The sequence below is a fragment of the Rattus norvegicus genome, chromosome 1 (assembly GCF_036323735.1).
Source record: "Rattus norvegicus strain BN/NHsdMcwi chromosome 1, GRCr8, whole genome shotgun sequence".
NCBI lineage: Eukaryota > Metazoa > Chordata > Mammalia > Rodentia > Muridae > Rattus > Rattus norvegicus.
In genome coordinates, this window is record NC_086019.1 from 253,045,834 (window position 1) to 253,064,146 (window position 18,313).

The following is an 18,313-nucleotide window of genomic DNA, read 5'->3' on the forward strand; positions in this document are numbered from 1 at the left end:
ACGCAAACGTGAGCACTGATCTCAGTTAAGCAAGAGCAGTTTGTGGAATATGCACCTTAATACTGGTCAGATCAGGGACACAGCTTAGCATTATCTGAACTATGACAATAGGTATCTTTTTCTGTCGGCTCTTACAGGATAAAACCACAATGTGTTCATACACAGGTACAGGAAGTGGCGCCCGGTGGTCAGCTCTGACTCAAGCCATTTCAGACATAACAGTTCATATTGACCTTTGATTCGATGGGTCCTGTGTAAAGCTTTGTGGAATTTCTTAAGATTAACAAACCTCATAGAGAACATTCAGGGCATCCAGAACAAAACAGGGTGTGTGGCCAGCATGTCCTTGCTCTGAGCCTAGTCACTTCTCTGTGTCAGTGACTCGCAGGCATGCCACAGCAACAATATGAAATGGCTGGCAGGCATGGAACAAAATGGCTACAGCTATGGGAATTAGGGGTCAGACCATAACGCCCCCTCCCCTTATTGAGTTGTCCCAGTAAGTCAAATCACTGACTCAAACATTTTCTTTTCTGAGGCCAGGAGGACAAACTTTTATATCAATCTTTGTTGGTTTTTTGTTGGCTTAAATATTTGAAATTTTGATCTCCCACCATAAGTGTCACTGCTCTCATGCTGGCACACCTTGCTATGCTCATGCCTGTTAGGAGGGGCATTAATATTGGAGCTGCCCTGACCAACCGGGAATGGGGTAGAAGCCTCAGGGGTTCCTAACCTTCTCCAGGAAAATAGTATACCAGAGGCAATAGATGCAAAAGTTAGAAGTTTCAGTGAGGCTAGAGGAACTGAGACAGGGAGTTAGTCCTGAGGTACAAGCAAACTAAGTACTTTACTAAATAGTAAGAAGAAACTCCTGCCGTTAACATCTGTACATTGTCCTTCCTCGGAGAGGGAGAGGGTTTAACATTCTGTTGGGACCACTGATGTCTAAGACCCTGTCTCTGATGACCTGCACTCTCTGGTTGTTGAACATCATCCCAGGTCCAAACAATTCACATAGGTCAAAGGTGAGGGTGGGAGAACATAGGCAGTGACGTTAGTAATTAGGCTCCCGTCTGTGGGTCTAATCAACGTTCATATGTGTTGAACTGGAAAATGTACCTCAGCAGCCCAAGGCAACATAAAATAGAAAACCAGTGTCCAGTCTTTTACCAGTCTGATTTTTAACAGGTTCTGTGCGTGTTGTCTGACAACCCATCCATGGTCTAAGTCCAGATGTTTTGGGGAGGGGGAAGTAAACTTCAGATAAGAATGATAAATGTAGGACTGGATACCATCTATTTTCACAGCCATTGGGGTGGCCAGGATCACAAAGTGGGGTCCTTTTCTGTGTGGGCCCCGTGGAGCTCCTTTTTGTCTTAGCATCTCAGCCTGTGAGGTGGGATAATGGATAGATGTCATATCTTTCCTCTGTGACTGCTTCCTGCTGACATTAGGACATTGTCAAAGGGGCCCAGGACAGCTGAAATGCTAGTCAAAGGCTGGGCAGTAGGGCATTTATCAGAAGCATCCGCTTAGCTGATCCAGCTGAAAGTCAGGGAGTAATCCCTTTGGCTGGACTCATTAACATCAGCTTTCAGCCAGTCCAGGGTTCAGCAGCTCCCCAGGTGACCGCTGGATGGAGTCTGTCAGCCAGGTGAAAATCTGCTGGGGACAAATATAGACTAGGGACAGAAATTAAAATTGTCTAGTAATTGGAGAAGGTAAGGAATTCCAAGACCAAGGGGAAATCTCATTTTCTAGAACAGGCAAGCGAACGTATCTGCAGTCCATTTGATGTGTGGCAGATGGGTCCGAGTCTTAGGACTCCCGATTCCCTGGAGCTTATGTAAACTTCAGTTTACAAAAGGATGCACATTAGTGTTTACCATTGTACTGAAATCCATATTTTCGGGGAAAAAAAAGTAGTTAGCAGGTAATAGACTCATGCCTTTCAGACCTTGTAATAGCTGTAGATTTGGGGTAAAAGGCATAGAACATTCTCTCCTCAATCCAGAGCGTTGGATGCACAGGTTAAGCATACATGTTTTAGCATGATGAGAAACATCTTTAAGTTTGTATTCAGAAGACAACCAAAGGGAACTAAAATCACGAGCTCGTGACTGAACTGTGGGCTGCCAACATTCCACTAGCTTATCAGAGCTCCATTGGTCAACATTAAAATTCTGAACATCGAAAGAACAATAGCGTGTGGGGGGACACTAAACGTTTCCTACTTTTATTTTAGATTGTCTTTATACCTCTACAACTTGCAATTATATATCTCAAATGTCTTCTTAGATTCTCAAATCGTAAGCATCTTTTTAGACTCTCCAACATTTATAATTTGTATGTGCCAAACTTCAACATCTTTTTAAATCATCTTCCAAGTTTTTTCGTATATCATCTAACCTTCTTCATCTGTATTATCGATTTCAATCATTTTTAGACCTATAAACAGTTTTTTCAGAACTTGAGTTTTAAATTTTATATTTTTTCCATCCAATAACTTATTATGAGATACAAGCAGTTGATTATTGAGAGCAATCATTTAATATGAAGCCCGAGAGCAAGGCAAACACGATTGCCCTTTTCTAAAAAAATTTTTTTATCTTTATTAACTTGAGTATTTCTTATTTACATTTCGATTATTATTCCCCTTCCCGGTTTCTGGGCCAACATCCCCCTAACCCCTCCCCCTCTCCTTCTCTATGGGTGTTTCCCTCCCCGTCCTCCCCCCATTACCGCCCTCCCCCCAATAATCATGCTCACTGGGGGTTCAGTCTTGGCAGGACCAAGGGCTTCCCCTTCCACTGGTGCTCTTACTAGGATATTCATTGCTACCTATGAGGTCAGAGTCCAGGGTCAGTCCATGTATATAGTCTTTGGGTAGTGGCTTAGTCCCTGGAAGCTCTGGTTGGTTGGCATTGTTGTTCATATGGGGTCTCGAGCCCCTTCAAGCTCTTCCAGTCCTTTCTCTGATTCCTTCAACGGGGGTCCCGTTCTCAGTTCAGTGGATTGCTGCTGGCATTTGCCTATGTATTTGCTGTATTCTGGGTGTGTCTCTCAGGAGAGATCTACATCCGGTTCCTGTCAGCCTGCACTTCTTTGCTTCATCCATCTTATCTAATTGGATGGCTGTATATGTATGGGCCACATGTGGGGCAGGCTCTGAATGGGTGTTCCTTCTGCCTCTGTTCTAAACTTTGCCTCCCTATTCGTTTGCCCTTTTTAATAACCTAGTGGTAGATTACCTTGAGGTGAGGAGCTGGTTGCCTGTTGGTTTTTTTGTTTGTCTGTTTGTTTTCTTTTCACTGTTAAGCTGTCAATGTGATCAGAGATCTGAAGAAGGATAAGTTGTAACCTAGATGTGCCTATATATCAATTAAAATGACAGAGAGTAGTCTGTGTTTTATTATGGAGATAGTTAACAAGCTGGGCTCTCTATGGCACGGAGGTCAGAGGCACTCTTTGGTCATGAGGACTTTTCCTGTGGAGGAGGGACATAGGAGAGATTGATCTCACCTTGAACTAATGCAGTGTGTGGCTATCAATTCTCCAGCTGTCCTCTGTTTATCCACAGTTCAGGCGAGGCTCTGACAGCAGGCAAGGCAGTGGGGCAGTTATACCCAGTGGTTATTGAACCATAGTCCCAGTGGAGTGTCAATGTGTCTGTATCTTCTTGGAGACCTTAGAAGGTCACTGTTATGATTTTGAGAATTTCATTAAATGCCATATTCAGCAAATCTCTGACTGGTTTGAGCTGGTACATACCTAGCATATCTGAGTTAAACAATCTTTGTTCTTAGCTTTATTTTTTTATTTTTGTTTGCTCTAAATTGTACCTTACAAACATAAAACAGGAAGCTAAATAAAGCTTTAACCTTGTATTTAACTATATCAGTACTCAACATGACTTGAAATGTATTTCTGAACACATTAAAGGATTTGATCATCTTCAAGGTTACTGACATCAATCCCTGTTAGGTTTGAACCTTAAAAACTACAGTTTTGAATTGAAGCTCTTCTAGTATCAAAGTAAAAGTTTTTTTAACCCATAAGCATATTCCATAAAGAGACTAGGAAGACTTTTGACCTTTATCTGGTAGAATATAAGAGAACATAACAGTTTCCTATATGATTTAGTTTCCTGTATGATTTAGTTTAAGCTGAAGCCACTGTCAGGACAGGAAAAGGTTAACAAGTTGGGGAAATGGCAAAGACCTTGGCTAGTTAGAGCTCTTATCAGCTTGGCTCAGCTCCTTTGGCTGAAAGGAGGGGACTGCAGGAGCCTTGCGGAAGCTCAGGAACTGAAAGGAATTGGGAATGCATTTCATGAGCCAGTGATTCTTAACCTTTTTGATATTATAAACCTCTAAAAATTTTTAAATGAATGAATTCCTTAATTTCTATTCCTGGTATCATTACCATAATTTACAGAGAAATATGTACCTGATATAACCAAAAGAAAAAGGCAAAAGTACCACAGATAAAGAAAGCTCAGGAATGTATATCATGTATCTGACGTCTGATTTCATTAATTAATAGCTGGTTTATTTTATTTTCAAACAGTGTCTATGAGCAAACAGGGTTTCCTGTTTCAGCTGCACTAACTTTTCAGACTATGGCTCATGGTTCCTTCTTGGGCTGATTTGTACAGTTTCTCTAATGCACTGGGGATGACTGTCTCAAAGTAACCTGCAGCTTTCCTGACAACTCCTCGCTCTCTCTCCTGCTAAGAACTGTAGCCGTTTCGGTTGCATTTTGAAACCTTCTGCTACTGTATCCACCATCAGACCATCCCAGCATCATAGGGACCGGCTGAGCTTTTTCGTTTTTCATCATAATTGTCCCCCGCCTTCATATCAATAATGTGATGATGGCTATTGTCCATTGTAATTTCTAAAGCTATTACAGTTTTCCCATCACCTTCATAGTTATTTTCATTAAAATTTCCTCCTTCATTGTAACCAACATATACTAACAAAGACATTCCAGTAAAACATTCAACAAAATTTAAAATGTCCCATGGCTTTATATATTTAATTATAATTTTTAACAGTTCCTTTTGCAATATCAAAATGAAGCATTTTTTTTTTAAAGAATGAAGTCACACAGCGTAACCATAATTTTTGGAAGACAAAGACAAGTTCTAACAGTGTAGCCATAAGTTTAGAAGCCAAAACCATTTTTTCAACAGGTTAAACAGAAACCCAGTGTTCCTAAAATAAATATCAAGTACATTGTTTTGTGGTTAGGAAGTTTGGCTGTCAGCAAGAAAAGTCCTTGAATACCAATGCAGGAAGGTGCAGTTTCATTAAAGAAACATTGTTTTAGGGCTGGAGAGATGGCTCAGAGGTTAAGAGCACTGACTACTCTTCCAGAGGTCCTGAGTTCAAACCCCAGCAACCACATGGTGGCTCACAACCACCTGTAATGAGATCCAATGCCCTCTTCTGGTGTGTCTGAAGACAGCTACAGTGTATATAAAAATAAATCTAAAAAAAATGTTTTCAATACTATCTAGGACAAATTGCATAAAATATTATCCCAATTTAAACAGTATCTTCAGAGACACAGCTCATGCTGTGTGTTGTTGCCCACCTTTGTGTCTCCAAAGCTAGAGGCAAAACCAAAACAAGAAAAGGAGCTGCTCAGGTACAGGAAACTTACCTCCTCCTGGACAGAGCTGCTTGGTGGCATTCACTAACAACGACTGAGGAGTGTTTAGAGATAATGGGTGTTTCCAGGCAGTGAACCAAATGTTGGGGTTCAGGAATCACCACACAAACCATATGAACATTGAACTCACGTAAGCATGAATAGGTTATTAAATGCACAGTGCAACATGATACTGTCAGACCAGGGACATAGCTTAGAATTGTCTGACCTATGACAACATGTATCCTTTCCTGTCAGTTCATCAAGGATAAAGACACAGAAACCACAGTGAGTTCATAGCCATGTACAGGAAGCACTGCCTGGTGGTCAACTCTGACTCAAGCCATTACAGACATAACAGTTCATATTGCCCTTTGATTTGATGGGTCCTGTGTAAAGCTTTGTAGAATGTCTTAAGATTAGGAAACCTCAACGAGAACATTCAGAACGAGACAGAGTGTGTGGTCATCATGTTCTTGCTAGATGCCTAGTCACTTCTCTGTGTCAGTGACTCACAGGCATGCGACAGCAAAAATATGAAATAGCTGGCAGGCATGGAACAAGGTTATAGCTATTTTGGGGAGGTGGGGAGGGTGTCAGACCATAACAGAGACTAGCAGCATTTTCCTACTCAAATATGCTGAAATAGTTAGATGGTCTTCAAAAAAACATCAATGATCTGTAGAATATGGCATTTAAAGATGTTTTTATTAATTTAATACTTTTTTTGACAATGAGACATGTTAGCTTCTGGCATCATCCCCATTCTACCTCAAAGAAGACAGTGAGCATTGAAGTCCCTCCTTATGGAGTTGCTTCAAATATGGCAAGCTAGCCACTGGGCAAGAAACTGGCCTTGCCTCAACTGCTGCAGTCTTCAGCCCAAACTCTGGATAAGTAGGACACGAAGAATGTCAACTGCTGGACTCTGCCAAGACAAGACAGAGAAGTCCTTTATAGTTCCTGTTTCACAGGAAAATGTCAGCTATGCAGCCAGTAGGCTGAAGAGACGGACGTTCCAACATTGCAGAGGAATCTCGGGGGTCTGTTCAGGCAGCCATCTGTCTCTGTAATTTCTATAGTTTTAGAAGGTGCTTGTTCTGCAATCCTGTTTATTCGGGAAGTATATTTATCCTTCTCAGGTCTCTGATGGGGTTGAAGACTAGATAGTTATAGTCTCACAGTTAAGCTTAAGTTGTTTAGGATTGAAGAAAATGTTTTTAAGATCCAAAAAGATGCTTTTAGGTTAATAAATGCAGGTTACAATAGAAAGTGATTCAGATATAGAACTCTGGACTCACCAAGATAGGAGAGGTGGTAGAGGATTTTCTCCAAGGTTGCCAAATGCAAATGGACTGGACATTGTGAATGTAATTCTTTCCATAGTATATAGTTTACTGGTGTTGCTAAAGGAGTCTTTTGTTTAGATAAAAAGGGAGAAATGTTGCCAGATATTTGATTACATTGTGTACGCCAAGATTGTGAAATGCAAAAACCTTGGGCTGTGGTTCAACCCTAGCACGTACCTTTAACCCAAGAGCTTTCTGTAAACAGGATTAACTAGAGTCAAGGATGAGACAAAATATGGAGCAAGTAACCAGTTGACAGGGAGTGAACATAAGAAAGCCCAAGAAAGAGAAAGGCGGGTCTCTGGGGTGAAGGGTATTTAAGACAGCATGGAGAAGGAGAAAGAGCTTTTTCCTTCTAGGACGTGGATAGAGTAAGGTCAGCTGTGTGCTTTCTCCCCCTCTTGACCTATCATTGACTGTCTTTGAGCCTGTTTACAGAAAGCTCTTTGGATTAAAGGTGTGTTGCAGGGCTGAGTCACACCACAACAAGATTTCTCCAGTTCACAGTCTTGGGGGTCACAATGCGATCGAATATCCTGCAACATAGGATAATGTTAACCATCAGCGAAGCTTGAGCCTCTGTATAAACAGGACTGTGTGCAGGACTGACTTGCTCTGAGACCCCTCCTACAAGGCTGAAATGCTGCACTAACAACAGGTTAAAAGTCATGGCCCCATGTCCCATGAATCTCCCCTTCAACTGAGGTTGAGCTCTGATTGCTATTTTCTAAACATTCTTAATTATGGGTATTTAGGTCTGGGGTAGTTGATGAACTTGAACCCCTTGGGGAAATGATCTGAAGGTCAAAGGGCATAGAGCCTAGAAAAGTATTGCTGTGGTCTGAAAGCTGGATAATGGTGTGGTCAATGCCCACAACCTGTGTTCTTTGCAGCATCCTGCCTTTGTGGCCTGGGTCTTCCTGACTCACGTCCATTCCTAGGTGGAGTGGTTGGAGATGATGATTTTTTGCATGGCTGAATGCTATGATGTCTCAAAGTACAACCCATAGACGCCTTCAATCCCAAAGAAGCAGACTCTGGTATCCGGATGGTGTTCTTGGACACTTACCAGTTGACTGACTCCTCTTTTGTCTGTCCCAGCAGCATTCATCTACTATGCGATCAGTATTGAGGGCATTGGAGCTGGAGTTCATCGCTTGTGGAGCCACAGGACTTACAAGGCTCGCCTGCCCCTGAGAATCTTCCTCATCATTGCCAACACCATGGCTTTCCAGGTAAGACACTGGTGCCATTCTTTCTCTGCTCTGTGGATGATCCGAAGCAGAGTGGCTGACATTAGAACCCAGAAAGGTAGTCTTCATAAGTGCATGCTCAGTATAGAGATCCCCACAACATGGGACATCTTGGGGTCATTGAGAAGGGAAACAGGATGTTGATAGAACGAATTCTCTGGGCATAACTCTTTTTGAACCCTAAGTTCCCTGGGTTATAATATAGTCCGGCTGCGGTAGTCCTTTGGTTTAAAGGACCATAAAATATCATCAAGCCACTGACTATGGTTCCCTAAACACTCAGTCAATGCTAACATCATGCTTTGCTGTGGCTGTCTTTGAACTCTACTATAATAGGATGTGGGGTGTGTCACAGAAAAAAGAACTCTCTTGTTCCGGGTAGTAGGAGCAGACATGTCCGTAGTTCCATGTGCTGGACACTGGGCCAGATTTGACACAGATTAATTCCTTAAGTCCTCACAACCAGGATGCCAGGAGGTAGGCCTTATTGTTCCACCCACTGAACAGATGAGGAAACCGAGTCACTGAGTCATTAAGTAACCTGATCTTGTTGTCCTATCAGGGCTGCCATGATGCTCAATGGTGCTCACAGCAAGTTTATAATGGATTGACTGTAGGAAATTAGAAAAGGGGCCCTCACCTAGCCACAGGCTTTTCCTTACAGTATGAGATTTGGCTTGGAAGATAAGGGGAAAATGCTAGAAAACTAATGCGTTGATTTGCTTTGACAATATCTGAGGCTCTCATCACGTGTGAAATCACCCCATTCTGACAATGTATATGGTGAAGGATCCCAGTCTATATGTTTAGAGGACAAAAAAAAACACATTAGCACATTCTTGAAGGAATGGATAAAGTTCACAAAAGCCCAGAGGTCATTCAAAAATGTGCTCATGCTCCTAAGTCCTATGCTGGTCCTCTTGGGTTATGTATCAACCCACTTGTGATGGCAATGACACAGAGTTTTTGCAGCTTTGCAACAGAGCAGAGCCTTGAAGCCCAAGGCCATTTGTTTTCCAATCTCTCTGCCCCCAATCAGACACCTTGAGAGGAACTCTCTCTCTCATGTTTCTTTTGTAAAGAGACCATGTTCTATGCTAATGAAACTCTCTGAACACTAATACCCGCCTTCCATCTACCCATCATGCAACCATGGGAAGCAACAGTATTCTTTTGTTCTGGGTCTTTGAATTGCTTTTGCACATAAGCCTCAGGGGCAAGTGTGCAGGAGAAGGCATTGCAGGGCCTCATTGAGAGAAAGTCCCCAGGACTCTGAGAGTTGAACTGAGAGTCACAGCTAGGCCCTTGCATGCCCCCAGGAGGACATCTCTTCTCAATACTGGGTTCCTCTCTCCTGTTTCCAGAACGATGTGTATGAATGGGCCCGGGATCACCGCGCCCACCACAAGTTCACAGAAACACACGCCGACCCTCACAACTCCCGCCGTGGCTTTTTCTTCTCTCACGTGGGTTGGCTGCTTGTGCGCAAACACCCGGCTGTCAAAGAGAAGGGCGGAAAGCTGGACATGTCTGACCTAAAAGCTGAGAAGCTGGTGATGTTCCAGAGGAGGTGCGTGTAGGGGGATGGGGATGGGGCTTGGGAGGTGGGGTTTCAAGATCTCATTTCTCTTACGACTTAGAAAAGCTGAATGAGGGCTGGAGAGATGGCTCAGTGGTTAAGAGCACTGGCTGCTCTTCCAGAGGTCCTGAGTTCAAATCCCAGCAACCACATGGTGGCTCACAACCATCTGTAGTGAGATCTGGTGCCCTCTTCTGGTGTGTCTGAAAACAGATATAGTATACTCATGTATAATAAATAGATAGATAAGTAGATATTTAACAAAAAAAGAAAAAAGAAAAGCTGAATGAATTTCCAAGTTTATCTGCCCAATAGCATCATTTCAGCCAAATTCACCTGTAAATCCCAGCACAGGAGAGACACATGCAGATGACTTCTGTGAAGTCCAGGCCAGCCAGAGCTACACAGTGATACTCTGGGGACTGAAGAGCTCACAGTTAAAAGCACTTCCTATTCTTCCAAAGGACACTAGTTCAGATCCCAGTATCCATGTTGGGTGGCTTACTCCCACAACTCCCACAACTCCAGCTCCAAAGGATCACACACTCTGTTCTGGCCTTCAGGGGCACAGGAACACGTGGGCCATTTACGCCCACAGACATACACGGATACACATCAATAAAAAATAATTTTTAAAATGTTTTTTAAAAAGCACATTGGCTAGGTTGTGGCGGCACACATATCTTTAGCCCCAGGGTTTGAAAGGCAAAGGCAGGTGGATCTCTGTGGGTTTGAAGCCAGCCTGGTCTACATAGTGAGATCCAGGACAGCCTGGATTTATATAGTAAGATGCTGCTTCACCAAAAAAAAAAAAAAAAAAAAAAAAAAAAAAAAAAAAAAAAAAAACCCAAGAGCAAACAGATCATTTTAAACCCTAGTTATTGTTTGGATGTCCAAAGTCATGGAGTGTTGCTCTGTTCCTCTCTCTCTCTGAACTGATTTCATTAAACCAGCTAAACGTAGCAAATATTCACTGACCAAGGATATTCATAGACACAATGAACTCAACTTAGTCCTTACTTTCTGGGAGATTTTAGCATATCCCGGAGAAACCATGAAAGAAAGCAAACTGCTGTCTATACTGTGAGAGGCAGAAAGGGTCAGAGGTCACTTAGGGAGAACAAGACAGGCTAATTAAAGCGCAGCCTCAGAAACAATAGAAAAGATTGTGTACAGACCCAAAAGAGGAAAGTGAGTTAAAGCTTTATGCAGGATCTAGAAAGAGTCTGTTTCCTTGACCCACAAAAGATATGACAGGGAAAAAGGTAACACAGACTGATGTCATCAGCAGTGCCTTAGTCACCGATAGGATCAAGGTGATTGACAATGAGGAGTTTATTTCTCCAACAATGGGTGGTTCAAAAACAGAGCTGTGCTCTCAAGAGGCCACCGTCAGGTCAGGCGAAGAAGACATGGCGCCAGAGAGGTGAGGGAAGGACACAGCCAGGAGAGAGGATTCACTTTAGGAAAGGAGCACAAGAAGGAGAAAGCTGAATGCAGGTCCTGCCAGTGACTGGAAAGTTTAAGACATTACTGCTAAGGAGACACGAAACCATTCTCTCAGGAATCAGGATCTGTTCTATGCAGAAATGAGATTGGGGGCTGGAGGGATGGCTCAGTGGTTAGGAGCACTGACTGCTCTTCCAGAGGTCCTGAGTTCAAATCCCAGCAACCACATGGTGGCTCACAGCCATCTGTAATGGGATCTGATGCCCTCTCCTGTTGTGTCTGAAGACATCAACAGTGTACTCATATACATAAATTAAATAAATCTTTAAGAAAGGAAGGAAGGAAGGAAGGAAGGAAGGAAGGGAGAGAGGGAGGGAAATTGGGATAAAGCCTCCAGAAGGACAGAACCTGCTGGTGGTCAGGCCCGACAGAGGAAGCTAGAAGGAAATGGAAAAATATAAAAAACCCATTATATTCTCATAGAAAAAACGGAGCTCAAGGGCAGGTGTCAAACAGCGCCTCAGCACAGACTGGGTGAGAATGGGGTTTGGTCTTGATTTGTTGAGTAAGGTACCACACCCTTCTGTGAGTAAGAATGGTGGAGCCCTTGCTCTATTAAATGGTGGGGTTATTTTAGGAAAATCTCTGCCTCACGCAGACTTTTCATGAAAATGATGGCACTCTGTACTGAGAAGGTTTTTCACCCCATCCCTGCACTCACAGTGTAAGAGGAAGTCAGCAGCCCCTCCCAGTGACAATAGCCAATCCAGATTAGGATGAGAGTTCTCTTGGGACTCAGCATGTGATCTCTCCACGTAGGTACTACAAGCCCGGCATCCTGCTCTTGTGCTTCATCCTGCCCACGCTGGTGCCCTGGTATTTCTGGGGTGAAACTTTTCTACACAGTTTTTATGTTGCCACCTTACTGAGATATGCCGTAGTGCTCAACGTCACCTGGCTGGTGAACAGTGCCGCCCACCTCTATGGATATCGCCCCTACGACAAGAACATTGATCCCCGGGAGAATGCCCTGGTTTCCTTGGGGACTCTGGGTAAGTTAGACAGCAGTCTATGGTATTTTAACGTTCAGTGGTCTCCTTATTCCGTGCGCTTCGAGGAAGACCCGAGTCATCTGTTCTTAAAGGCACTTAGTGTCTCATGTCTTCCATTGTAAAACTCGGGATTGCAACCTTGGGGGAAACATGAGAGTCAAGCAACACATTTTATGTAAGAGGGGAAAGGATAAAAAAAAAAAAAGTCCTGCCTTTGATTGGAAGTTAAAAAACAAAACAAAACAAAAGCCTTCCAAATGAGCGTTTCTCAAGTCATCTCTGATTCATTTCTCCGGGCTGGGCCATTGCTGCTTGGATTCATACACAGAACAGTAGGCTCACGGAGAACACAATAACCTAGTCATGCCATGCGAAGGAAAGGAAAAACAAGCATGGCTTTGTTCAGTGGACTTAAAAGTGAGCCATTCTCATACTGGCTCCTCTCCCTGGTGTGGTTTTATGAACTTGCACCCCCATCCAAGATTCAGGGACCACCACTGCCACCGCCGCAGTCGCCGCCACCGCCAGCACCACCGCCAGCACCACCGCCAGCACCACCGCCAGGCATGCACTTCCGGTTCACCAAGGTTTAAGTAAATCAACTTCTGACAGAGATGTATTCTGTGAAGGAAGCTACCATGCACTCTCCCAGCTCCAGCCTTGTGGTGACTATGCTGTCCTAGGTAGTGGCCAGCATCGTGCTCTGTCCCTGTTGACATTCCTGACATTCCCTCTCTGCCCCTTCTCTCTCCTCTCTGACTTCATCCGCCGCTCTCCTGTTTCCTGCCATTCTAATCTTCTGGTGTTGTCTTCTTCCTTTTCCTCTCCCTTCAGTTTCTCTCTCTCTCCTCCGATCTCTCTTCCCTTTTGCCTTCAACCCATTCTTCCTGAAGAAATCACAGCCTTTGTGCAAGTACTCGGTCACTGAACGCCATCCTCGAGCCCTGTCTGGTTTTCTATATTGTGAGACAGGAGCTCACTAAGTAGTCTAGGCTGGCCCTGCACTTACTCTGTGGCTCAGGGTGACCTTGAACTTCTACCAATAAGCTGCTTGTCTGGTTCTTTTATCTTTACCTTAGAAATACAGTTCTTCTAATTTGTGCTGGTGAGACCCCTCCTGGGTCAGCCTCCAAAGAGCTGGGAATACAGGCAAATACCACTTAAAAGTGGACAAATCCAGATGGCAGTGTAAAGGAGTTTGCCTGTTTTGTTATAGCTCATTATATATTTTTTAAATGTTTTTTGTCTGTTCCATAAAATTTGGAACTTTTACTTGCTGGTGTTATCTAATCTACATTCCCGAATATTTTTGTCTGTATACAAAGAAATTGTAAAAGGAAGTTAGGATTTTATCCTTTTTTCGGGAGAGGGGTGAGACAGGGTTTCTCTGTTTATCCCTGGCTGTCCTGGAACTCACTCTGTAGAACAGGCTGGCCTTGAACTTGACCGCCTCTGCCTCCCAAGCGCCAGGATTAAAGGTATGAGCCACCAATACCTGGCGATTTTTATTCTTCTTGAAGTCACAGTTTATATTTTTTCAATATTCAAATAAATAGTGTTACAAAGATAGCACGTTTTCATCCAAATACATAAAAAATTTCAGGAAAATATTTTGACTATCGATTTATTAAGGAATCTTTATTAGTATTCACGTGTGTGTCTCTGTGTGTGTGTGTGTGTGTGTGTGTGTGTGTGTGTGTTAGTCAGGGTTCTCTAGAATAAAAGAACTTAGAATATGAATATATATTATCTATATGTAATATATAATATATGTTAGAATGACTTAGAAGCTGTGTTCCAGCTTGTATGACAATGGCTGCCTATGAACAGAAGAGCCAAGAACCCAGTAGTCGCTCAGTCTAGAGGATGGAGGTCTCAGTTGCTCTTCCTTCTAGCTGGAGTCCTAAAGCAGCCGGTGAAGAGATAGACTTGCTAGGGCGGGTAAGAAGGAGCAGGTAGAGTGAGGAGTTTCCTTCCTTCCTTCCTTATGTCCTTATCTAGACTTCCAGCAGAGGTGTGGCCCAGGCTAGAGGTGTGTCTTCCCACCTCAAAGATCTGGACCAGAAGTGCACCTTCCAGTGTGAAATGACTTGAGGAAAAACTCCCTCGCTGGTGTGTGCAGTCATTTCAGACTTTCGGTTAATTCCAGATAGTCTCAATTTGACAGAAGAACCTTCACGGTGTGTGTGATTGTATGGCTACGCAGACTGATGTGAGGGGGCTGGTACATGCCACAGAGGACAACTTTTTAGTCAGTTCTAACCTTCCACTTTTATGTGGGTTCTTTGTATCGAACCTGATTCGCCGGACTGGCTCCAACAGTTTGAATATCTTGCAAAATGTTTATGTAAATATTGTGTTAAATATTCAGGTGTGTTTACTGTACAAGTAATTGTCGCTCAAAAAAATCAGAAATTTCAGAAAAAAAATATCAGATGAAGCAAGAAATCTTTATTAAAGGGGTTCTATTTTATCAGCATCCCCCTGCACCACCCTCCCGCACCAGGGAGAAACTCTGAGAAGCAGCAGCAAAGGCAGCCACTGTGAGGCCCAGTGGCTGAAGGAAGTCCCACCTTGGCTAGGTCCGGGTTCCTCTGATTTTGCCTTTTCTGTGGCAGCTGCCTCCACTGATGGTACTCCCACAAAGTACCATGAGGAAGGTGGCCTGATCTACTAATGGATATTTCCTCCTGGTTACATGCACACACTCAGGAGTCTACAGTATCGCAGAGCATACCGATGTAAAATATATCTCCCCAGAATAATCAAGCTTCTTATCCTGTTAGCCTTGGAAGCAAATTTCCTTCCAACATGCTTTCAAATGGTAAGGACCACCTGAGCCTCTCAGCTCACTGTTTCAGAGTGGAAGGCAGTGATTGGGTCAGCCATTCCCTCACCTGCAGTCCTGACTCTCCAAAGTCTGGGGAGCCCTCTGGGTAAGAGGTGTGCAGAGGAGGAAGTCACAATCGCTGAGCCCCTAACTCCTCTCCTTGCTTCTGTTGCAGGCGAGGGCTTCCACAACTACCATCACGCCTTCCCCTACGACTACTCTGCCAGTGAGTACCCCTGGCACATCAACTTCACCACGTTCTTCATCGACTGCATGGCTTTCCTAGGCCTGGCTTACGACCGGAAGAGGGTGTCCAAGGCCACTGTCTTAGCCAGGATTAAGAGAACTGGAGATGGGAGCCACAAGAGTGGCTGAGTTTGAAATCATTCTCTTCTGAAAGCCAGCTGGATGGGGGGTTGACAATGTTTAAATACTGAAAAGAAGCAGCCATGTTGTACAAAGTCCCATTTCAATACAGTATCCTAGTATATTCAATCTTAAAAGGCAGAAACTTTCTCTTATGTTCCTAAGCAGTTCTTCTGTTCTTAGTCTTGTATTCCAGGGATCATTTGGTTGCCTGATCCTTCTTATTATCTTACTGCTTTTCTAGGAGAGCTGAGCAATAGGACGGAACAGAACTTTGAAAAACACAGCAAATGTTTTAAATTAAAGGACCTGACCAATAGCACTCTTTCCTTGGTCTCTCTTGAGCCTCAAGGTAGCTGTCCAGCTAAAGCTCTGACCAGGGCTTCCTGGGTGTTCTCTGTTAACTCCCATCAGGCCACAGAAAAGACACACACACACACACACACACACACACACACACACACACACACACACACACACACTACATACACATGCACCACCAAAAAGACAACAAGAAACTCTAACCTTTCCTTGGCACTGAGCTTGCGTTGCATTAAAATATCAGGGAGGTGAACTACCCTGCAGGTCAGGTGTTAAGCAGGGGTGATGTGACATGCAATGAGTTATAAAAATGTTCTTTCTGTGGTCAGACCTAGCTGCTTCCCAAGCGACAGGAAGCTGGTCACACAACATCCCTCCTTTCTGCCCTGAGCCCCAGAGCTTGGCAATGAAACTCTTCCCACTTCAAGACAGAGATGGACAGGTTGAAGGATAGTGTTGGTAGGCAGATTCTGAGATAACTTCTTCAGGAAAAAAAAATCTGTTCGGGTTGACGATTACCTCAGAAACAGTTTCAACGCTAGGTCCCGTTCTTAGTCCAATTTGCTCCTTGGGTTGATAAAATCCAGATTCCCAACACAGTATCTTGCTTTATTGCCTCATTCCTTTTATGAAGTTTTACGTTCCTAGGTCAGTGAACCTTGGTTGTATATAATTGGTTTAATGAAACAGCCGGAAGAGGCAAGGCAGGCTGCTTAGGGAAGAGTTTCATTAACAGTCTTCCTCCATTATGGACGCAGTATTCAGCACACTGACTGGTCAGGCAATGTGTAGCAAGTCCAGGAGGTGGGTAATCAACACACTGATTCATGAGTAGATGGGAGACCCACTCCCTAGAAGGAGATTCACCCTCAGAAAGCCCGTGGCTGGGGGACAGTGAGATGGCTAAGCAGGGAAAGGGGCTTGCAGGAAAAGCCTGAGGACCTAAGGTCAATCCCGAGACTGTGTAAAAAGCTGAGTGTAGTAGTGCGTTTCTGTACTTCCAGCACTCCTGTAGAGAGACGGGAGGCATGAAAGGGAGAACAGTCTAGAAGTTTGCTGGCCAGTCAGCTGTGAGTATCTGGGCAAGAGAGATCCTGACTCAGAAACAAGGTAAAAGAACTGACTCTCAAAAGTTGTCCTGTGACCTGCACATGTATACCCCACATGTGTATATGTACCCCATATATACACACCACACACATGCACACACACACACACACACACACACAATGCTACTAATTTTTAAAAAACCCTGCAACTGTAGAGTTCCTAGTCATTAGTGGGGAAGCTATTATAGGTGTTTCTGTACTCAATGTATCCATCAAATCTATACTTAATGTATCCATCGAATCTATACTTAGTGTATCCATCGAATCTATACTTAATGTATCCATCGAATCTATACTTAATGTATCCATCGAATCTATACTTAATGCATCCATCGAATCTATACTTAATGTATCCATCGAATCTATACTTAATGTATCCATCGAATCTATACTTAATGTATCCATCGAATCTATACTTAATATATCCATTCAATCGCCTTCTGAACAAATATGGTTTTGCCTGTAGATTTGTGTTATAGGACATTTGATCACACTGTGAACCCTGAGATTGTGCAATTTACTGTAAAAACCTATTTCTAGTTGTGCTGTGGCTCAGCTGTGGCACCCATGTTTAATCCAAAGAGTTTTCTGTAAGCAGGTTTAAATAAAGTGAACCATAGGTCAAGAGGCAGAGCAAGCAACCAGTTGACGGGGACTGAACATAGTGGGGGAAAAAGGAGAGTAAGAGAAAGTCAGGAGGGCAGATAGAGAGACACACAGGAAGTAGATGGGAGGGACATTCGGTGTGAGGGGATTTTGAGATGGTGTGGGGGACAGCTTGCTCTTTTAGGACGTTGATTATGGAGGAAGGTCAGCTGTGTGCTTTTTCTGCCTCTTTGAGTTAGCCAACTTTCACCGCAGCATCTGGCTCCTGAGTCTTTCTTGGTAAAAATTGAGCATTTGAAATTTTGTTAAAAAGCGACACTACACGCAGCTTCGGTCACTGGTTCTTTTTCAATGGTCAGCAGTAAACTCAGAGCCTCACATTTCATCTAACACTGAAAAGGTGTGACTGCTAAGGTGTGGCCCTGTATGTGACATCAGTATCAAGTTTTCCAAAGATGGAGATTGTCAGAGAAGATGATGAAACAGAACATCAGATGCTAAGAGAAGGGCTATGAGGAACAAGAACACTGACTTCCAGGCAGGCCATGGCCTTTGACTTTTGAAGTTACAGCAGCTGTGATTATCTGCAAAAGATCTATCCATGATTGGGCCTGTCGCCATGACAACATGCCTAGGAGAGGGGCTCACGAGACTGTACCCTTCCCTGGGGGATATATGATCAGACACACTCTGACTCACTCTCTCTCTCTCTCTCTCTCTCTCTCTCTCTCTCTTTCT

General features: G+C 43.6%; 1 protein-coding gene across 1 annotated transcript in view; it reads left to right on the forward strand.

The window, feature by feature from the left end:
- Scd3 (stearoyl-coenzyme A desaturase 3) overlaps positions 1-17,829 on the forward strand; it is a 35,610-nt gene extending 17,781 nt beyond the window's left edge. The window contains exons 3-6 of the mRNA XM_008760487.4: positions 8,115-8,245; positions 9,628-9,833; positions 12,111-12,343; positions 15,349-17,829. Coding sequence (XP_008758709.4) covers positions 8,115-8,245; positions 9,628-9,833; positions 12,111-12,343; positions 15,349-15,548 — 770 coding nt within the window. The 3' untranslated portion in view covers positions 15,549-17,829. The remainder of the gene's footprint in view (positions 1-8,114; positions 8,246-9,627; positions 9,834-12,110; positions 12,344-15,348) is intronic.
- Positions 17,830-18,313: the final 484 nt, after the last annotated feature.